Source organism: Paralichthys olivaceus, chromosome 9, assembly GCF_024713975.1.
Source record: "Paralichthys olivaceus isolate ysfri-2021 chromosome 9, ASM2471397v2, whole genome shotgun sequence".
Lineage (NCBI taxonomy): Eukaryota > Metazoa > Chordata > Actinopteri > Pleuronectiformes > Paralichthyidae > Paralichthys > Paralichthys olivaceus.
In genome coordinates, this window is record NC_091101.1 from 12,179,289 (window position 1) to 12,202,579 (window position 23,291).

At 44.1% G+C, this 23,291-nt stretch overlaps 2 protein-coding genes across 2 annotated transcripts; both read left to right on the top strand.

The window, feature by feature from the left end:
• Positions 1–2,669: 2,669 nt before the first annotated feature.
• Positions 2,670–12,689, top strand: fhdc2 (FH2 domain containing 2). The gene is made up of 12 exons (XM_020081640.2): positions 2,670–2,895; positions 4,039–4,623; positions 4,702–4,763; positions 6,543–6,645; positions 6,921–7,006; positions 7,241–7,341; positions 7,667–7,737; positions 7,969–8,076; positions 8,941–9,011; positions 9,481–9,598; positions 9,704–9,868; positions 9,964–12,689. The coding sequence occupies exons 2-12, from the start codon at positions 4,153–4,155 to the stop codon at positions 11,881–11,883; spliced, it is 3,276 nt and encodes a 1,091-aa protein (XP_019937199.1). The 5' UTR covers positions 2,670–2,895; positions 4,039–4,152; the 3' UTR covers positions 11,884–12,689.
• Positions 12,690–14,602: 1,913 nt separating this feature from the next.
• Positions 14,603–18,337, top strand: rhogd (ras homolog gene family, member Gd). The gene is made up of 2 exons (XM_020081662.2): positions 14,603–14,751; positions 15,383–18,337. Exon 2 carries the CDS (start codon positions 15,412–15,414, stop codon positions 15,985–15,987), a length of 576 nt encoding a protein of 191 aa, XP_019937221.1. The 5' UTR covers positions 14,603–14,751; positions 15,383–15,411; the 3' UTR covers positions 15,988–18,337.
• Positions 18,338–23,291: the final 4,954 nt, after the last annotated feature.

Sequence of the window (23,291 nt, forward strand, 5' to 3'; positions counted from 1 at the left end):
GTGACCTGTCTGTGAACCCTTTACTATCATGTATAGCATAAGAACAGCATGTGTGGGAGTGAACATACTTTGCGTTTCATGTATGCAGCAGTCATATATGAGTTAGAGTAAGTGCATGGTTGTTTGTGCACAAGATAAATTTGGGGGGAAAACAGGACAAGACACTTAAAGTGCGCCTGTGCTGTCTGTCTCCTGCTGTCTCCCCTTATCAGGCCGGCGGTCTGACCAAAGCCAGAGATCCTTGTCAGGTCGTTCTAGATAACTGCACGTGATCAGAGTGCAGCTGGGAAACTGAGACCTATCTGAGGAAGCTGCTTTTGATTAGGAATACGTCCCCTAGACCTACTGTCCCAGTCTGGGATCAGACCCAGGTGCGGGTCTATGCATGTGTTTGATACCCCCACAGAGTCGCAGTCACACTGACCTATTTACTCCACCATGGAAATGGCCAAGAACCAGGAGGAGGAGCAGACTCACCAGAGGCGGAATAACACACAGCTCCCATATGGTTTTATCAATAGTTTCTCCTGGAATAGTTTTACAGCCACGTTTACACGCTACATAAATTGGTTATATGGGCAAAAAAGTCTATTGTATTGATTTTGTTACATCCGGATTCATTTCTGCAGTGTGGAAAAGCAACTGTAGCAAAGGTCACGGAAGAGAGTTTGATCCAGATAGGAAAAGTACTCAGTAAAACAAATACAATTCTGTGTTTTTGTCCCTGTAAATGTGTGTGTGTAAGAGAGAGAGAGAGAAAGAGAGAGAGCACTAATGATTATATGTGTGTAAGTTAGGGGAGGAGGGAGCTAATAGCCTTCACCTTTATGTAACCCTTCTGGAACTTCAAAGTAAGATTAAGGAGGAGAGATGGCGAAGGGCTAACACTTGCTGCATGGCTGCAACCGCCCCATCAAACTAAGCAACCTGAGCTTCTAAAGGCTTGTTGGCGTTTGGGGTCTCATGTGTTAATCCTGATTTCTCAATTTCGAGGAAAAGGTAGCGAGGTTCTCGAAGACAGATCAGAGAAAAGTTGAGCTCATGATCCACCAGTTTTGAGATGTTTTTCTGAATGAATTTGTCTGAGCAGCACGAACTATAATACATTGATCCCCTCTCACAGTGACGCAGACTCACACACGGACCTTACACATGAGCAGCCTCATGCACATTCATCCACTAAAGAATTGGCCCAATGCAGCATGGGCTCTGTAGCTCACTGTTATGCAAAAGGGGGACAGGCTGTGAGTGGGCCAGTAAACACATCACACACTGTTTTGTCTCCATGCAATTTGACCATCTTGGTAAAACAAGTGAGGGATGCCAGGTTAACTCCTCGCTGTCCATTAATCACTGTCACAAAGTCTCTGTAGCATTAACTCTAGGATAATATGTGGAGTTGTGCAGGGTTGCTCAGGCCCTTTGTGGACTGTAAAGCTTCCATCGCTCAGCAGTGGCATTTCCTTGTATTCTGAGAAGTGAAGTGACTGAGTAGAAAGTGAAGTTTCCTGAGAGGAGTTTATTCTGGCACGGTCGCACTCTGACATGCCCTGCTGTACAGGCCCAACAATAGCCAGATCTCTTGGGTCGTAACCCCCTAATTACCGGAGCCCCAGAAGTGATGACGACAGCCTGTCAGCATGGCCTGTGAGAGGGGCTACCTGAGCCAGACTCGGGAGCCCCAGGTGACATGGGCCAAGAACGCTCCAGCACCTTGGATGAAAGGTCAGTGTTATGGGTCTACATCCCAGCACCTGGGGCCATTTCAGCACCCAACTGGGACTTCTGGCCTCTTGGTTTTCACCGGTGCCCCGTTCTTGGTGAAGGGAGGAGATGCAGACATCCTTTCCCATGTCTGATAGCCATCTGCTCCCTCGCTCAGGTTCACAATAGCAGCCTCTTCTTAGCCTGATCAAGGCCTTCTGCACCAATTACAGATCAGAGTCCTGCCCACTATGATGATTAGCCTGAAATAGAGACTTATCGAGTTGTCAATACAACTCCTGACAGTATAAGCTTTCATGTACAACCTTATCTCAGTCTTGTCAAACATTGGTGTAAAAACATTACATGAGATATCAAGGTTATTAACTTCCAAAGATTGAGGATATGTATTTATTTTTCCCCACTTGGTAAACAAGCCAGACACTGAGCTCCACCAAAACTTAAAGCTTAATCTAAAATATGAGAATAAAAATAGAAATTATGTGATAGTAAGTCATTATTTGAGTTAGTAAGTCATTATTTTGAGTTAGTAAGACCTTATTTAGTCATTTTTCTAACTTTTCTAAGTTAATTGTTTTTGAGTAAGTCATTATTTAGTGTAGGTAAGGGATTTTCTTTAAGTTAGCCAGTCATTTCTTGATTTAGTGAGTAATGCTTTAAGTTAGTAAGTCCTTTCTTGAGTTAGTAATTCATTATTTTGAGTTAGTAAGTGCTTTTTTAAGTTAGTACATCAATTTTGAGTTATTAAGTCAGTTTATGAGTACGTAGTCCTTAGTTTTGACTTTATAATGGCTTACAAGATTTGTTGGGTGACAAAGTGGAGGAAATGGTCTTGTATAGCACGAGGACCGTGCCCTCCGGCACATGAAACCCCTAAATCCGCCCATGGGAAAACAGGGAGGATACAATGAAGGCATATCAGCGTGCGGTTGCGCGCCTGCGCGCTCCTGGTGATTCATGTTGGAAGTTTCCCTGCAAGTTGAGGAGAGTGAGAGGACGAGAGGACTGCTGGGAGCGGAGCGGCACTATTGCCAGGAAGAGAGTGATACCACAAACTAAACAGAAACTACTGAGAGAAGGTTTACTGAGGTTTCAGCTCAAAGTAAACTGGAGGCTGTTGTCGATGTTTGTGGAGTTACCTCACAGGAGAAGAGGAGTCATCAACAGCAGGTAAGTGAAGTGATTAGTTTGTGTTGAATCACAGGAGTTGAGTGATCGGTGGTGATCTGTCATTGACGCGTAAAATGTAATGAGGGTTAAACATGGATCAAGTTCGAGGTGAGGAGAGGTAGTTTTTATCATATTGAAGAAATGTCAACATGGAAATTGTTGTTCATTGAATCTCAGTGAAAATCTAATTTGGCGATGTTATGTTTGCGTTTTGTCTGTGTTTTGATTTTATTATTGTTCACATTTATCTTAACTTCGGCAATATCATCTGACATCTGAGTCTTTTCGCCTGTAAAGACACACGTCTCATTAAATGATGGAGGCTGCATGAGATGACCCGGTGGCGGGGCTTTGCAGCGCGCTCCTGCGGCGCACGGTGGAACAGTTTGGCACAGGAGCGCATCTCCCTGTAAAAGCCCCCTCCCCCCCAAAAAACCTTGCGTGATCCACGTCTAGAGCAGGAGAGGGGACGATTCTGATTACATGCAAAGCCATGTCATGATTTAAGACTTCCACCACCCCCTGATTCAGACCCCTGAATCCTCTGAGTCATTCCCCAACTGCATTACTAATCTTACTTTAAAACTTACTGGTGCAAGTGTGCACAACCGGCTTTCAGATGTCGAGTCTCGCACATAACTCTAACTTTGAGAATATTATAAAGTCATGGTTTCTGGAGCAGACCCTGTATTTCGCAGCCTTGTGGTTGACCAAGCATCTACTGTTGCCTGTGGTGTCTCAATGTATTCTAATTAGAAGGGAGAGGTGGAGGGGTGAGTGTGTACGTGTGTACGTGTGTGTATTTGCGAGGAGAGGAGAAACTGAACAGGATGGGACAAGCTGTTCAAAAGGCCTACAGAGGGAGGTGGTGGGGGGTATTGTACTTTCCCAAAAAACGCCTTGAACTTCTGCTGAAAGTTGAAGCAGGGGTTACATATTTTAGGTTGAAACCACTGGTTAGATCAGTTAGTGCAGTGGAACCATGCTAATGAAAGGAAAAGTCAGGCCAGGTGTCAGCCCAGGTGAGGTCCTTGGCCACAGTTCAAACCGCCTGAGTTACTAAATATGGCCAAACCTGCACGACAGCTGTGATTTCCTGTTTTTCTGTGCAAGATTTAAAGTTTGTGTTGTCTTGTTCCCCAGGCTGGAATCATCGATGGACCTTTGAACCATACTTGAAAGTGGAAAATTATTGTCTGACTGAGCAGAGAGCATTCGCCGGCCATCACCTCCCCCTCCAGCACCCAGGCCGTCTCTATGCTCATCAACCTGACAGTGGCCTTCAAGGAAACTCTTGCCTTTCATGGAACAGTGCCTGCACACCCCACTGCTGCCCCTGACGCTGTGGAAGTGACGGCCATGGAGTCACATCCGGTGCTGGTCACCCCTCCGCCGCCTTCACTAGCACCTCCACCACCGCCGCCACCACCTCCTCCTCCCCCACCTCCACCTGCATCTTCCTCTTCCTCACCTTTCAGCCGGGCGGACAGTGTCCGTAGGAGCCGGTTGCGGAAGCTGAACTGGGAGCGTATCCCCAAAGAGAAGGTGGAGGGGAGGAAGAGTGTGTGGAATGGAGCGGCCCCGGGTGAGGATGAGTTCCCTATTGACCTCCACTCTCTGGATGAGCTGTTTGGTCAGAAGGACAGTAAGCCTCGGGACAGGACCAGCACCCTGAGACGCCGCTCCTCTCTGCTTCGCTGCAGATCACCCCAGGACAGCTTGGAAGAGGTTAGATCATGAGGATGGCAGTGATATTTCTCTGTAAATGAAGACAGATCCTTATCAGTTTCCTTTGCCTCCTCACAGATATCCCTGTTGGACTCCAAACGCAGTATGAACATCGGAATATTTCTCCGCCAGTTCAAGATGTAAGCCTCCTCATTTCTAACTCGAGCTGAAATATTAGTCATTCAATAAAAAAAGGATTGCTTGGCCACTCTTTATGGATAAATGATCAATACTGTTAGTGCCAAAAAAGCAAAGTTACAGCTTCTCCAATGGGAAGATTCCCTCTGTTTCTATTTTATATCATTAAATGAAAAACCTTTGTGTTTTGGTGTGATGGTGAGATATTGGACATTTTTGAAAATGTCAAATTGAGTTGGTAGGAATTATTATGGACATTTATTCCACAAATTAGATTGACATTTCATAAATTATATATTATTTGTAAAGGGCCTAATTATAACATACATTATCTCAAGGCACTTTAGACCTTAAATGGAAAAAATGGGGAGAAACCATTGGTAGGATGATGAGTGGAGAAAAATTAAACAATGAATCACCAGACTGATCACTAATGAAAATAATTGTAAGTTGCAGCCTTGTTAGACTTGACCATTTTCAGCTTTTTGTTGGCATTTGCTAGAGGTCCCCATTAGTCAAAGCTGAAGGTAGTTCTAAGTGCAGGAAACAGAAGTGTGTCCCATTGTGCCCAGGGGAACAGTAACTGCACTTGAGATTGACCTGGAGTGTGTGACCATATATCAAGCATGGATGGTAGTCTGAGCATGTGTGCATGTGTGTGTGTGTGTGTGTGTGTCAGAAGTGTGATGTCTCATCGAGAGAGAGGAGTCTGGATTATATTGCAGGGGACAGGTTCAGGGGAGGGTTGCACCCTGAGCAGCTGGACTTTGGTTGAGGGTGGGTGGAGGGCTGTCTTGAAGGGTAAGTGGCCATGTATAGCTTTAGGAGTCAAAAGTTTACACCTGCTTCTGCTTGATGCCAACTTAAAAAGATAAAGATACAACTCCCTGCAGAGGGATAATAAAAGATATAAATGAATAGAAAGAAAGAAAGAGCTGAGCTGCTATTTTCTCTTCCCACCTCTCCACTGACGAATACTAGATTTGTCAGGACTTGTACGGGAAGCCATTATGCAAAGAGCCTCCTTTGTACACAAACATTCATCTTGTTGGGAGATGATCTGCCTTCTGCTGTGAGCAGAGATACAGGTACTGTTCAAATGTGGGTGTAGTTTAAAGAAAATGCGGTTTTATAATTTCATCAGTGTCTCAGCAGCCCTTTCACAATCTTTTAACCGCAGCTCTATTTATAGGCCATTTCACTCAGCACAGAACTAGTTGAGGCAAATAATGAAGAGTGTTTAAGCACTTTTTCTGTTGTTATATTCTCAGTGTAGCGTAGGTGTGTTGTTGTCAAAGACTCTGATGTGAATGCTGAGTCTACACACAGTAGCGTGCACACATGATAGAGTATGAATGTGTGTGATGGGCGGTGAGATGAGGGGGAGGGTAGAGGATCAAGGGAAAAGTGCTGCAATAAAGGACAGATGTGTCACATCGGAAGAAGTAAGTCAGAGGGCAAACGATTCAGCCAGCTCAGTTTCTGGTCTTTCACCTTGATATCCCCGAGGCCTTTTCTGGCGCCCTCTCTCCCTGTCTGCCATTTATTTGCCCTGTGGATATGCCTCTCTGCGTCGCCAGTGTGGCGTCGACCGACCGCCTCTGCCCAACGCTGCGACTGATAAGAACAGGATAAGCCTCAATATTGAGTGAAACAAAGGGGCTGATACTGCTCATTATATTCGAGGGTGTCATGCCTTTTCTCAGGCTGCCAACCCCCTTCGCACGTTAGCAATGATGTCATACTAAAAACGTGTTTGCTGTTGTCGTTTTTTTCCGCAGGCCTGCTAAAGAGATAGTTGAGGATATCAGGCAGGGTGCTGGGGACCGTTACGGAGCAGAGAAGCTCGCAGAGCTCTGCAAATTGCTCCCCGACAGTGAAGAGGTAAAGTTTTTTTCGGCGTACAAATACGACAGTGACAACCCCCTCCCCACCCCCACTCCCTCTCCTCTTACTCATCATCTGGCTCTGGTTAGGATGATCAAAAGTTTGCCATTACACCATGTCGTATGATGTGGTCTGTTTCCAGCAAAGCAACACGCTGAAAGATATTGGAATTGACTGTTAACGGCATGTTGGGTTTTTAGTATTTCAGACTTTTTTTTGTTTTATTGAAGCTCTGTTTTCCAGATTTTTACTCAGCATCTGTTCTCTCTCAGGAGTCCCGCCTGAGGAGGTTCAGTGGGGAGCGGAGCTGGCTTGGAGAGCCGGATCTTTTCATGCTGCTGCTAGTGGAAGTCCCCAGGTACACCCTACCTCAGATCTGATAAAACTGCTTTCCAACTGATTAAGTTGTTTTTAGCTTTTAAAACTCTTCTCTTTCCATGTTTATTTTTATGGGACACTCGTCCATATGACAGGCTTCACTTTGCGATGACATGTGCTTGTTTAAGTGATGAGTGATCAAGAGTGCTCTTTTTGTCTCTGCCGTCAACCCTGTCCATTCATCTGTCCGTCTTTCTCTTCCCTGTTCCATTAGCTTTCGGCTTCGCCTCGATGCCATGATCCTGCAACAAGAGTTTGACCCTGCTGTGACCTCTCTGTGTGTGGCAGCCAGATGTCTGAGGGAGGCGGCCAGAGGTAGAGTAACAACAGGGAGTTGTGTAGACCACCACTATAAAGATCTCTGTCTATTTAGCTCTTTTTTAGTCCTCCCTTGTATTGTGGTGACATGTGGATCCAGTATGCAAACGCTATCTAACATTGTTAGAATTCAGATTAAGTGACTGATTTAGGAGAAACTGCTGTCAGTTAAAATGTTTTGTATATTTAATCAGTCAACTTGAGCGTTAGTTCAACAAAGATGTTGATGTATTTTAAAACCTTGATGTCACTTGCATGTACATTTGTTATTATGCATCAACCTTGAGGTACAATATTGAATATCTGTGTTTTACCCTCCTAGAACTTCTGAGTTGTCCAGAATTACACTCCATCCTTCGTTTGGTGCTGAAAGCTGGGAACTATATGAACGCTGTGAGTGCGTCTTTTTTTAATCTGTTTTATTTTCCTTTCTTCAGACGGACAAAGCAGAGCCAGTCTCTCTTTTTTAATCTGTGTACCATACACCAGTCACTAGGGGTCTGAGTGTGTGTTCAGGGGCGTCACTCTGGCGGTGCACCTGGGTTTTGTCTTGTTTGTTTAAAGTTGTCACATGTCGTGTGTATGTGTGTATGTGTTATTCTAACCTTGTCTGTGGCTTCTCAGGGTGGATACGCCGGGAATGCCGCTGGGTTCCGAATCTCATCACTGCTCAAACTGGCCGACACCAAAGCCAACAAGCCTGGCATGAATCTGCTGCATTTTGTAGCCATGGTAAGAACTGAAGTGTAAATACAACAAAGGCACTGAATGAATTTAATAGTTTAGACAAAACATTTGGATTTCAGTTCAAATGTAAAGTAAACTACTACTACTGCTGCTGCTGCTGCTGCTCATGAAGATGATTGTTTCTGTGTATAAAGGTATGAAAATCTGTTCTCTAAGGGCCTGTTCAGACATGGTATAAACATCCATCCTTAGAGAGCCAATCAAAAATGGACGGTGTTAAATTCGTCTGCTCACACCTGGTATTATAACGTGTCCTGAATGTGTCTCCTGTGACCACTTGTGATCAGCTCTCACTTTCCCAGTCATTATGCAAATAATCACATACGTCAAGACCAAATGATGTACCCAAAAAAAACTACTAATGGGAGCTGAGAAGCATTAAATAAATGTTAAACATTAAGCTGCAGCACGTCAGGGAACATCTGGTGAGTAGGTGGTCCTTCATATGTGGCCCAGGATGCATTTGTGTTCACACAGCAAAAGAGCCACATGCTCCTTCTTCTAATGTCGTCTTAGTGATCAGATCTTAGGATGCATTCAGGATGCATTTGGGTGTGTTAAGGTCTGTATTTAGTGCTGACAACTTGTGATGGGATCACTCAGGATGGCTGTTAATACCAGGACTGTACAGTGTCTAAAAGTAAAAGGGTTTTAATACTGACCACATTTGAAGGAGTTTTTAACAGTTATTGTGAGAAACAAACAAGTTTTGTTGACAAAGTGTTCAGAGAACAGTAGCCCCTCCATCCAGACTGCTCCACAGAGCATATGATTTAGTCTACAATCCCAAATGACGTGTGGCTCTTTTTGAAACAATAGCTGGATAATAATTTGTGTTTGTCTCCACAGGAAGCTGTGAAAAAGGACCAGAGTTTACTGTCCTTTCCCAGCCAACTAGGCCATGTTGGCTCCGCCTCCAGGTCAGTCTCTTCCAAAACTACAGTCGCCATCATATCCAACAGTCACAGAGTCTGGAACATACTACCTGCCCTGCATTACATCGACAAAATCTAACTCCTATTCAAACAAACACAATCCATATCTATTTTCATTCTTGTGTCAAGGCGAGGAACCCAGCTGTTAGCATCAGCTTTCTGCCTGATTTAAAGTGGGTCAAGACAACATAGATAGTCCAAGCCAATATTCAAGCTCTGCTGGAGAGTTTAGCAGTTTCTGTTACTTCATTCTGTGCTCAAGTTGTAAGGAATTTAGCTACTGCTTCCTTTCTTGTTGCATTTAAACTGACAACTCAAATCCAAGTCTATTGAAAAACCTTTACATTTGATTTTCAATTTTCGATTGTAAAACCTTTCTCAAGACATGTTACACAGCTATTTCTATACAGTTGTTAACATTATTGTGTATCACATGTGAACTCATCCCTTGCAGGCTTTGTGAGGAGTCTGTGCTGGAGGATTTATCAAAACTAAAAAGCAGAGTGGTTGCGCTCAAGGCGAACATCCAGACGGAAACAGAGATTCAGCAGCACACACAACCTTACCTGGAGGTATACAACATGAATAAAACCAAGATTTTCAACATGCCAACAATTGTAAAAAAACAAGGAGGAAGAAAAATGTTGAAGTGGTAAAATATTATTTACCTTATGCAGGTGGCTGAGGAGCGTCTGAAGGAGGCAGAGGATGAAGTGGAGGGTATGAGGATGTCGAGTCAGGCTCTGGTGGAGTTCTTCTGTGAGGATGACAGCACTTTCAAACTTGAGGAGGCTTGCCGGGTCTTCCACTTGTTTTGTCACCGCTTCCAAAGAGCTGTCCAGGTAAGATCTAAAGGAAAATCTTTTGATACTTTTTTTTTAATAAGAGCCTAGCATGAAGATTGAACACATTTTCCCAAATTATCCCTTTTCTATAGGAGAATGCAGAGCGGGAGGTGAAGGAACAGAAACGTCTGGAGCGTCAGCGAGAGATGGGGGAGAAGGAGAAACGTCGCTCTCTGGCTGTTTGTACGGGGCTGGACCTCGGCCCGAGTCTTGTCAGGGAGACGCATGGTCAGGAGAACCAAGACGAGCTGGAGAAACTCTTAGAGAAGAACCTGAGCTACACTTGGAGTCGTCGTAGCCTCAGAAGCTCAGACTCCCGAAGACATTCACACCATCTGCACAGTGACACCCACCTCTATAGCACATCCATACTAAAGAGCTTCCCTGAGTTGGGAAGCAGCCCGACATCGACCAGTTGTCACTCAAACTGCTCCTCTGACCACGAGAACACCATGGTACTTTGTAGTTCTCCAGAGACTGACGGAACCTGTTCCCCCACTGACCAAGAACCTGTACCAACCAGAGGGAGCAGGGTTCAGCACAGTCAAACAACTAGTCGGAGCATGAAAGCAGTTCAGGATTCGCATGTTACTACATTTAGTAATTCTCAGCATGGACATGGTTTTACAGTCAAACAAGGGTCTGAGAGCATTTCCTATGTGCTACCAGGACAACCGAAGGAAACAGGACTTGAAAAAGAAGCTGAGTTTCCACATGAACACACGACTTCCTTGAACAATGAATCTTCACACAGTTCCTGTACAATTTCTGCTGCTATAAACACTGATACACCTGCCCTGTGTGTTAAAAACTCTACTCATAGTCAAAGGTTTGGCCCGCCTCCAACGGACAATAATTGCTCTCTCCAGAGTAAACCTAATGTCTCTTCAGTCGCTGAGCCTGTTCCCCAGTCCGTTCGCAAGAGTGGAATACTTTCTCATAGTGACGCCCGGCCTCGCCTGTTGAGGTACCAGAGATCTGAGAGCCAATTGGAGTCATCTGTAAATAATCCAGATAAAGCCCAGTCACAATCGCAGATGAGAGAGACGCATGCTGTGTTGTCTTTGCCTGACACAGGACTAACTGAGCAGAAAGATACAGAGGTGGCATCAACACCTGTTGGACAAAGCTGGATGCCCCCCAGTCTACCGGAGTTCAACCCTCCGCAGCCTGAGGAGTACTCTGACTTGCCCAGTTCCGAGAGGTCATACTCCCGTGTCGGTGAAACGCTGGAGTGCCACACTTTGGTGAAAGGCCTCCGATGCTATGACGCCTTGTCACCCCCAACCTCTCCACTCCCGCGACCTGCACCAAGCCTCTGCTCCAAGTGGAGGAAAGAGAGGAAGGTTGACCTTGGAGAGGGGACATCTCTGGCATCACATGGGAGTCAAACCACAAAGGTCCCCGTGCGCAGCGGAATAGGATCCAAAAGGGGACTTGTGTCACGACCAGGACCTTCCAACCACGCAGGCAGTCCCAGGGTACGCTCTAAAACTGAGTCTTCAAATGGTGCCTTGGTCGCTACAAACCCCTCCACTCCCAGCCGACTGTCTAATCCTCGCAGTATATCAATGCGCTCCTCTCCCATCACTCGGCCTGCCACCGGTCAGGGAGAGGTGAGACGAAGCAATAGCACTCGAGAGAGGACTGTAAGTGAGCCACAGACTCCAGTAAAGCCCACCCTGACCCGTAGGGCCTTGGACAGATCCGTTCACGAGAAGGTGGCAGGCAGCACACCGCAGACTTTTATCAGAGGGTCTCCTCTGCGTGTGTCCAAACGACTCGCCCCAAACTCTGAGACTCAGGTTTCCTCCCAGCCTCACACTGCTCACAGCCCATCCTCCACCACGGCCAAGACAATACGCACGGCTGTCATATCTGCGGCCCGAAACAAAACTGCCAAGACCACAAGCACAAGCTCGTCCTCCACTAGCTCCAAAATCCCTACAGCTTCTCGGCTCCCTGGTCCCAAAATGGCTCAAGCTGCTGCAGCTCAGCCACTCTGGAGATGACGTGAATGAAAGGTGCCTGCACTGTGCTGTTTTCAGGCTTTTTTATGTATTTCAGTCTTAATATATTCAGTGTGGGCATACATGAATGATGTGAGTCATCATTCAGATTATATCTGGTCTCAATCAGCTCTTTCATCAACTTAAATTCATCTAGAGTCAACTTTTCTCACATTTGTGTGTAGCTGTAAGTGCTTAGATTCTATAAATGGGACACAGAGCTGCACTTGGAGCAACTGGGATCCTTTCTCATGTATTTCACCCACCGTTAGAAAAGCAGAATCGATTCTTTAAATCCTACCTCTTTTTACATCTGATTGTGTCCTTTGCAGGCAATAGGACACTACAAAGAGACCCATGTGGAACAGTTTAACACAGTACATTTCATGTTAGTAAAAAAGGATTCAACCAAGTGAAAATGCTGTCTGGTTTGAGCTTGCTTTTTAAGAACTATAATGTGGGGAACTGTTTCTCTCTGGCGCAGATTTAAAAAATATATATTTTATTTTAGGAGTTATCCAAATGTTTTGAATACTGTGACCCTTCTGCAAAGTGATCACTGCGTTCTCACACCTGACTGTCTCACAGTCCAAACTTAATTTGGTACTATCGAACTGTTCATCCTCTTGTAGAGGGGCCTCATCAGTCTGATGCACTTTACAACCTGAAGAAGAGGCTGCAAGGAGATGACTTCTGTAATTTCTGTTTTGTATAAAACAAATTCTATAACTTTATTGAATAGCATTGGTTGTTATTCACTGCATTATGTGGATTTGTAAATAAAAGAAGAATAAAGATGTTGATCTGAATAGAGGTGTCGTCTGTCAATTAAACTGTTCCAGTGCGTGTTAGTGATGTTCTCAAACCAGTTATATTTTGTTTTGTATTCAGGACAACACTTACTCTGAGAGCTTTCACTTTCAAGGTTACCCCTCTACTTCATCAACTGCTGCACTTGCATCTTGCCGTCCTCTGTCTCCTTGTCACCCTCATTTTTCTGTCTCCTTTATCCCGAGTGCTGCTCACTGCATCTCTTGACACAGTCACCCCCAATCCTGTTGGTGGCTGTTGTCATGGCAATGCTACAGACGACCCGGGGAATCTTCTGGCAGAATAGTAGGGATGCAAGGGGTTGGGTTGGAGGGTGACTGTGGGTGTAGGGTCCCAGTGGGAATTCTCTCTTTATAGGCCTCCAGTGACGCCAGAACCTCTTGGGAAAGGCAATAAACCGGTGCCTCTTTGTGCTCTTGAGTGTCCAGTTGTCGGTCAGTGTTGGCCTCTTAACCTGGCTCAGTGTATAGAGGTGACATCATCAGCGGGTCTCCAGGGGTGCACTCCAGGATGGAGTCGTCTAAAGTGATCGCCCTTCTTTAGCTGCCTTGGTGTATTCTGAATTGATCTGAAAGCAGCAGCTCAGTGAGAATAATGTCGCGTCTGAAGGTCAATAAATGATGTATGGGCTTTAAGACCAGAGCCAACCACATAGAGGACGAGTTCCAGAAGACCGGAGACAGAGTTGCTTTATGGCCTGTTTGTGTACTTAAAGTGACGCTCTGTGGCATTTAATTGCAAGAATGTCCCAAGTTCAAGAGAAAGGGTTAGGACAAAGTAACGAGTCTATAGGTGTCCATTCATTCAGGCAACTCTTGAAATCTTGAAAGGCAAATAAAACCCAGGAATAGCCTCCCTCATTTGCTGTGACACTGACTGGACTTAAAGTGTGAGACTGGAAGTGAGTAAAATTTATGGACAACCTTCCCAATATTTGACACAAGATGTAACTTAATCTTAAATGCTAATTATGGTGGCTGAGGGATTACTCCCATGGAAAAGTTGTCTGGTATAATCTCTGCATTACTGGAGGGAATGAATGCTGTCAGTGGTAGGGGAAAATATCACGTCACACTCCATTCATAAATCTGTCAGTTTAATATGCCCTTATTTAAAGGTACAAATGTATGAGGACATGTTCTACATGTGTAGGAGGATAGCAGAGGCAGGAAACTACATGTACTCAAGTTCAGTTTTGATGTACATGTACTTTTGTAAATATATTTTCTGCACATTTTTATTAAAAGTAGGGATTTCAGTTTCATGTTTCATTGTATCATATATCTGTCTTTCTCTCATTCACTTAACAGCTGTGTGTTTGCAGATTAAGATTTTACATATAAACTTTTTTATCAACAAATATGACGTATCTGCTTCCACCAGTTGATAGAACAGTTAAAATAATTTGTACTTGTACCACCTAAAACTAAAACCTAAAGTCCTTCAACTTTAGTATCTAATTGTATAAGGCGTATGATACTTCTGCTGATACTTATATACTTATACTTATTTGCAGTAATAAATGAAGGACCTTTACTTTCAACAGAGTATTTTTATGTTTGTGCTTCATGGTACAGGAGGCCATTCCTGCTGACTGCCGTCAGACTTTGCAATTCTACCGTCTCCAGGTCTGTGAACAGTAATTTCTCAGCACTGTAAATGTACATACTTGTACATAAGACGATCACACTACGTGCCTTGTATTTTGATTCAAATATTCTAATCTTTTTATAAGACTTTGTGTTTAATGTGCACCTGGCTGCTCTGTATTTAACTGTGTACTTTGTATTTCTGTATTTTATCTTTAGACATGTACTGTACTCTGTGCTTTAATTCTGCTTATGCCTCATGGAGCTGGGAGGAATCACAGGAACAGCGTGACGACGCCACCCAGTGTCTGATAACCGACAGTGGCAAAAATGAAACCACAACTCCCGGCGTGCATTGCGGCCGTACGTCGTTTTTTACGTAATGGACAGCTCCCCGGATGCGGCTGTGATTGACTATACCAGGCAAAAAGAGATCGAAAGCCAAGTGGCGGTAAGTCCCATAATCCTCCAAATTTCACACTTACAGCAAAGAACTGCCACTGAGACATATGTTGCAACATGGCGTGATTTTTAAAGGAACTTGTGGGAGTGGCGGGGTCAGAAACAGAGCGTCCTGAGAAGCGGCTCGCAAAGAAAACTTCCAGCTTGTTTGCTAACTAGCTAGGTTGTTAGCCACCAAACGCGCTAGTTCCTTAGCTTGACGCTAGTTAGTAGGGGAACGCCTAGTATCATAGGTGAACAGTGCGAAGTAATACATACCAGAAAGTAACTGTGTCCCGCTGTTTCTCTTGTTATCGTTAGTCAAGGTAGAAGTTATGGAAACTTTCTAGACCGTGTTTAGAAGTGAACGGCTGAAATAGTCGCCAAAGTTAAACCATGTCCCGTTACTTACCGACGGTGAGCTAATGTCGGAGGCGGTTAGCATGTCTGCTAACTGGAGGACAAGCTACATTAGTGCACAAAGTGATTTCACTGAGTCTCTAGTCGGTTATTTTACATGTTTACCTCAAAGTACAAGAATCATATCGCTTATCAGTGATCATGTGAAGCCCAGATCAGCCTCTCAGAGCTTTGAGTGGTGTGATTAGATTTTACCCAGGTGCCCTGTGTTCTGTTGTCAGGTGCTGCAGCCCCAGTGGTCGTAGGCAGGATGCAGACCATTAAGTGTGTGGTTGTGGGTGACGGGGCAGTGGGCAAAACCTGTCTACTCATCTCTTACACCACCAATGCCTTTCCAGAAGAGTATATCCCTACAGTGTTCGACAACTACAGCGCTCAGATGAGCGTGGATGGCCGCACTGTCAGCCTCAATTTGTGGGACACAGCAGGCCAAGAGGAGTACGACCGCCTGCGCACTCTCTCCTACCCCCAGACCAACGTCTTCATCATCTGCTTCTCCATCGGCAGCCCATCCTCCCACGCCAACGTTAGGCATAAGTGGCACCCTGAGGTGTCTCACCACTGCCCTAATGTGCCCATCCTGCTTGTGGGCACCAAGAAGGACCTGAGGGCCGATGCAGAAACAGTGAAGAAGCTGAAGGAGCAGGGCCTGGCCCCCACCACCCAGCAGCAGGGTAACGCCCTCGCCAAGCAGATCGGGGCTGTTAAATACATGGAGTGCTCAGCTCTGCAGCAGGATGGAGTCAGGGAGGTGTTTGCCGACGCGGTGAGGGCAGTGTTGTACCCAGTTACGAAAAAGAACCCCAAGAAGTGCGTGCTGTTGTAATAAATGGTTCCCACGTTTGGACTGTGTCAAGAAATGATGGAGATCCACAGAGGAAAGGAAGGTTGAGGAACGAAGGGCATCATCTGGCTGCCTCCATGCCACTTCCAGCAGCTAGAATTTGCTTCAGCTCCTCTGTTACTGATCCTTACTCATCTCCTGGAGGATTTCTCTCCGTTGCCTTCATCACCAAAGTGACTATGCCAAAATGGGGGCAACAGACTGAATCTCCTCTATTTTTCTTACATTTTAACTTTTTATATTTACACTTTTTTTTCCAATTTTACATCTGTTCTAGGTTTATAAATACTCTTGCTTTGCTTTATAAAATGCTGATAGTGGTTGTTGCAAGCCATAATAACATCCAAACCAACCAACCAAGCTACCCTGTTTGACTGGAGAGAAGAGATCTGCCTTTGTTCAGGTGGAGAAATAATGACTACCTCATAGTCTCACCTAGGTTGCATCTCATGAGTCTCAAATGACGTCACCATTCAAATGCTTTGACTTGCCTATTTAGATGCAATAAACAGACAAGCAGAAGGTGAACACGTTTTTCATTTCAAGCAGCTTGATTCCAGAAAAGGTGTGATGACTCCTGGACAAATGCCAGTACCCCTTAACCAATATCCACATATTAGGGGTTAAACTCCTGAGCTGCAGTTCCCCTTGTGTTCAGTCTGGCATGTTAGAGCTGTCGGGCAGGCTGCCCCTCCAGCCTCTCGCACTGCTCTGTCACTGTCACGCATGATAGAGCCAGTAGGCCTCTGATGACAAACCGGACCATTAGAAGCAGCCGACCATTTTCCCCCCTTTAGTAATCGAGGAGCAGGTGTCATAAGGCCTCTGCCAAATTAAGCCACACCGCTACTGGATTTGTTGGGCTGGGCTGTAGTACAGCTCTCCTCTGCCTTTGTCTTAACTCTTAATGCTCACACAGAGTGCCATTAAAACATGCCTAAGAGTGACTTTTTGACAGGGTGGTGTCAAAGAGACTTTATTTTGTCTAATTATGTTTAATTCACTCTGTAAATGATTTTTTTTTCCTCAAATGTTTTTAACCTTTGAGTGTGGTAATGGCCAAAGTGGAATATATTTTTTGTAATAGCCTATGTTTATTTGATCAGTAAGATTTTGTACTTAATACTCAGATATGATAAACCACAACTTCATCATTTTCAGTGATTGCCTGGTCAGCGGACTATTACCACTGCATAGTTGATTTAGTATAGCATATCATTCCAGAATATCTCTTAACTGGCTTATGCTAGGCTATATACTACTTTACCTTTATTGTCTTGATTAGGTGAATATCATTTCATCTTGGAATAATCAGTTTCATAGCTGCCTTGTTAACCATGTAACAGCAGTTAAGTTACAGTATGGAAGGAGCCTTTTATTTGGTCAGGTGCCTTAACTAAACCAAAGACCTTAGCAGTGCTCCGTAGTCATACCCAAAGGTGGTTATTACAGCGATAAGTGCCACAAGACCTTTTTTAAATACAGGTCCAACCAACTCTGTGTTTCATTTATGAAAAAATTCAGACACTCTCTGACTTAGTTCCTTCTTGCGGCACTCTCACACATTTGCTAAACTGACATCTTGCACAGCAAATCTTTGTGCATGTTTCTTTTTGAACAAAGCGCTCATGACCCACATCCCTTAGAAGATTGTGGTTTACATCCCTGCATGGCATGGTGCAACGAGGACAAGGCACAAGCACAACTTGCACATATGCTTAACAGGAGCTGTGTTGGTGCAACGCGCCTTGTCACATCTGAGGCTTTTTATACATTTTATAAAATATTTTTTTAGTAAGGATTGGTTGCTCATTTGTGCTTACAGCTGCCAGTAATAAAAGCAGCCCTTTTAAATAAATTTATTTTCATTTACTCACTCGAGCTGGGTGTATTATAAGTCAACCTTAGATCGTGGCCTGTGTAAAGTCCAGAATAACCGAAGCGCAACGCGAGCGGGACGGTTTGTGTAATGGCAGCGATGCGGTTTGAGATCTGCCTAAAGATGTGTGAAAATTTCCCAGATTGTTGAGTGGAGGGTTGAATGTAAGTGCACAATATGTCAAACTGTCAACTGTGGTGAGCATGTTTTTTGCCATGTCCTGATTTCACTCAGATAATTGCTGTTGAAGTGGAAAATACACCTGTGGGCTCTGTATGTCTGTGTCCCGGAGCTGTATGCTATCGTGTGCGTGGTACTGCGCTTTTACACTGGGAACTTGATTTGTAGAAATCTGTTTGTAATTGTTTTATATATAACAAAAGCATATTTGTATAAATGAACTAACAGTGAGATGATTTTAAATTATGCCAAATAAAATGGTGGTTAAAACCATTTTCCTCTGTTTGTCACTGACAGAAGAATTCTTGTATCACATATGAACATTGTTTCTCAGACAAAGTGAAAGCGGAAGATGAAACTGAAGTGTGTGAGTTTGAAATGAGTCACGATTATAGAGAAGCACTGATATTTTAAGGTACAGAAACCACACTTATGTTCCTGTAGCTTGCTCACTGTGATATAGTTCATTGTCTTACAGTTACCATGTCCAAACACTAGATGGACACAGCCCTCCAGCTCTGCTCCATGTTATCCAGACTGTGCCATTCTCTAAAGCCTGTGATTTTTTTCCTTCTGTACATTCAGAGTTAATGGTCTATACCGACCGGGTTTTCAGGGTCATCATTCACTTGAGCAGACACCAACAAGTTCAATCAGTTGCAGGGGCTTTAAAAAAATCTGCGTGCTGCTTACTCTGAAAAATTCCCTTGACCTTTATGGGTGTTGCCGATGACAAATGACAGATGTGTTGAACTCCACCAAAGGCTCATTACAACATCACTGCAGCAACATTTAGAGCTCATTTCCTCTGCAGTCTGTTTTACAACGCAAACAATGCATGTTTGCAGCCTGTAAAACTTTTGTTGCTGAGTGGTGTTTGATTTATTGTTTCAGCAAAATCTGAATTGTCTAGGCGTTCAGGAAAACAATGCTTTGAGGCACGCCTAAACACTGGTGGTTAAGTAAGATAGGAAGGGATGAGTGCATGTTGCTGTCTGCAATACGCTTAAATAAAGCAGGCGGATTAATTAGAGTTGGGTTGGTTAAGGTGATCCACTTTTAGTTGAGTGGATAGCAAAAGGATTGTAATTGTGACTGTGCTTAATTCAGTTCATTAGTTCAAAACTGCTCTTTAAAGTGGAAAAGGGATTGAGGTTGATTTGATTGTTGATTTCTCATTAGACAGGATTTCTCTGTGCTTCAAACTGCTTAAAATCAGCTTAGAACATTGTCATAGCATTAACTTCAATTTCTGCCAGTAGATCACCCTCAATCCTACACACTGGACCTTTAGAATTAGTGCAAGAACAATTTCAATGTTGAGGTTTCACTAACACTGAGAGATGGATACACAATTTTCTTCCCTTTGCATGTGACAGTGCAGTTACGTGCTACCGGTTACAGGCATGATTTTGCTGATTTATTTACACCTGAGCTGTCCAGCTAACCTGCATAGTGTCCAATGACCATCCAATCAAGGTTAAACTGTCCAATCAGGGAAGACCTGCTCATACCCTGTCAGACTGGGAGGGCCCCAACTGCTCACACTGTTGCCGTGGTTGTTGATGCTTCTAAAGGTAAGTTCATTTGTTTTTGACATTACACTTACTTTTTTCTGTTTCACAAAGATGCTTCTATAGAGAAACATAAACTACTCAGATAGCCAAATCGATTTGGCCAAATATTGGCTTGAATCTGGCAGAAAAAATAACTTGGCCGAAATACAGCAGCGAGACTCGTGCCAAAGCTTGTTTGAAGGACACCCCAGAATCAGCCCAAGCACAGGTTTGGGTACGGCTGCTGAAACTGTATCGGCATTGCCAGCATATATCTCAATATTTATCATGAATAGCCCCCTCATCTAGTCACTGACATGGTTGACTGGCAGCACCTGTAGGCTGGGAAAACATCATCATACATTTAGTAAAATGCCAATGATGAAACACCAGATGTAAACATTTAAAAAGCAAGTTAAGAATGTTGACTATCATAGCAAAATTATAGAAAAGTCAAATCAATGAGGGCTCTCTTCTCAATGTTTGCGTTTATCTGTATGTGAAAGACGCCTGATCAGATGACTGGATGTTTTGTTTATCAAGTGCTGTAAATGATGTAGACATTTTTTCACTCACACAGTTAACGTCTTTGAACGTAGCAGGAGATGTAATTCTCTATGTTTCATCTCTGCCTGTTTGATAAGAGTGTGCGGCGCATGTCCATTCTGTGAGTCATCATGGTGGAGCGAGTGGGAGATCTGGCCTCCGTCGGGACCTTGATCTCAGCTCAGTCTATCACTCCTCAATCTCCAAGGCTCCTTTCCGCCCTCTCACTGTCCATATGATGATGTGTCGGGTAAAGGCCGGGCAGCCACTGGCACGATTCGGTAAAGGAACTGGGGAAATTCCTCTTCTTCTCCTTGTCTAAAGATGAAAAAGCAAAAGGCCTTGATCTAATAGATGGCCTGCAGCGAGAGCGACTGAGAAAGCTGCAGTTTTGCATTCAAATGAAACTGTTCCAGCAGAGGGAGAGGGAAAATGAGATTGGCTGGGTTCGGGAAGAAATAACGATGGAGTGGCACAGAATTCAGTCAAGTCGTTTCAAATCTGAAATGAAGGGAGGAGGATGGAATATTGTAATATATGAGGAAAGGGTGGTGGAGAGATGTTCTACCTCCTCCAGTCACATTAGTGGTTGCACACCTCTCTTATGTTTATTAAATGTAAGATGATAGCAGCAGCAGCTAGTTAACTTAGCTTAGCATAATGATGAAATGTAATATTTAGGACTAACTCATGGATGCCATCTCAAGTCGGAACAAGTCGGAATGTTGGCAAAAATGTTGGTACACGAGTTGGCGAGTTGCTGAAGTCATCACTTGTTAACCAACAACAATCAGCTTTAATATGACTCACTTCACACTGCATGTCTGCTTCTCACAAACACATAACACCATACTTTTTAGCCAATACAGAAATTCTTACGATTAACATGCTTACGTATTATTATACCTATTTTAAGTTATCTACAAGCCTGTCACATCTGATCCTTTTTCATTCCTCCTTATGCTAATAACTGAAAGAAGTGTTTAAATACTCAAAACACTTAAATACAACACATTTTGTTTGCAGCATTCATGTTTTCCTCACATTCTGAGTTCAAACCACACACTGATGTCATACTAGCTAGCTGTTTCCCCTTGTTTCCAGTCTTTGTGCTAAGCTAAGCTATCAGGCTTCATATTTAGTGTCCAGACAGAAGAGTGGCATTGACATTATAATCTAACTCTTGAGTGATGCAATTATTTAGCATTGTCTCTTAAATGACAGCTTCAACAACATCAATGTTTAAATCGATATATTCCTCACATGGGATGGAGCAGAAGGAGGCTGGATGGAGACCTGTAGCCGCTGAGCAATTATGAGAGTGTAAAGCAAACAGGAGCAGAAGAAAAGATTCCCAGGTATGCTTAACTATCAGTTATGTTGGTTTGCAGCTATGAGGGGAGAAACGTCTGCTTGTGAATCACTGAGGTAACAGAGAGTCCTCAAGTGTCCTCCGCACATTCTAATTGCTCAGGCCCCTCTCCTCCTCAGCGCTTCGGAGAAAAAAAACATACCGAATGCAACCCGTCTAATTAGACATCTCCTGTTATGTGTCCACCCATTCTCCATGTGCCATCCCTCTGTTGTTCACGCTCTGTCATTCACTGATGTCTGTATCACAGCTGCGGGGAGAGGCCAGATGGCGCAGGGTGCCGGAGCAAGTCAACTCTGACACTTATCCTGAAGCCTGCTCGCACCACCGCAGGGCGGGAGCGATGGAGTGAGAACAAGAGAGAGGAGGGGAAAAAAAGAGATGAAAAGCTCTTTGTGGGAAAAGCTGTGGTTAGATGTAAGTGAAAGCAATCGATGAGTGGAGTTTGAGCGCTGCAGTTCTTCATTAATATTGGATGCGGCGTATGACAGACCACACACAGAGAGCCTTTTGGCCTACCCAATTATCAGCTATACCTTTGGTTTCATGCTCCGTCTGAGCTGTCATAACTCCAAGACAGCAAGAAAACCAAACACTGTTGAGTCTGAACAAGCCACATTCCCACAGTCCTCCTCATTTCCCTCCTCACTTTTCGTTCTCTCACTGCTTTTGTTTTGCTGGTGTGCATCAGTGTCAGCAAGAGAGCGGAACCTTTTCACAAACTTGTCAATTCAGGCGGCGAGAGAAAGGTCACTCGGTTATGTAGACTGAAGTGATATTGCTAACTCTGAATAAATCTGCAATCCGACACCGCTCCTCTCTTGAGTCCTGACGTTTCGCTCCAGCAACATGTAGTTCAGCCATTAGGTGAGAGAACGGTTGTTTCTGGGACTGTGTGTGATGAGACAGAACATCCTGTGCCGACTTGGTTATTGCTCTCCTGCAGCGCCATGCCTGCTTTGATCTCACTCATCTCATCTTCAGGCAGCAGATTTTACCGTTCTGCTCACACCGGAGTAGATTGTCTGGTTTAACCAGGTGGAAAAGACTTTCTCGAGGAGAAGGCTATTATTCTTCCCCTCTGTACTTGTTTTTTTTTTTCTACTTCACTGTGGTCAGAGGCAATCTCTTTCCACTACAGATCTCTGCTCTTTGAAATGCTCATCTCCGTCTCCCATTGGCTCGATTTCATTTGTCAGGGTTTGTTGTCATGGAGGATGACACTGTTAAAGCACTTCCAGGTGCTGTCGGCTAGGAAGGAGGGAGTTCTTAGAGTCAGAGTGTTAATCCAATTCACTTTAGTCCCACGTGAGGTAAAGGAGATTGGGCTCTCTGTGTGCATATGTGTGTTTGGGTCTGAGATGTTTATGGATTAGCCTCTTCTGAACAGCAAACACGTCGTTGGTATGGACACTGTTGCTCTTGGCTCGCAACACATAAACCTCAGTCTGCTCTCAGTGCTGTGGGGAAGCTGCATCTCAACAAAAAAAGACAAAATGAAATGTGATCTACTGATTTTTTAAAAAAAAGCTGTTTCCCCTCAAGGGTAATATGTGATGTTGGTCTCTTTGTGTTATTGCAGAAGTTAGTGACTCGACTGTGACTATATTAGTGTCTGCTTGAACTGCAATTTGGTAGCCAGTGAAGAAACACAGTTTTTTCCCAGTGGGGAGCTGCTTCTCTCAAAGTAAGAAAGGAGACAGTTTTCCCTCTGCTTCTTTCTCTTTTATTCTGTCTCCCTCTGTCCTCTTCT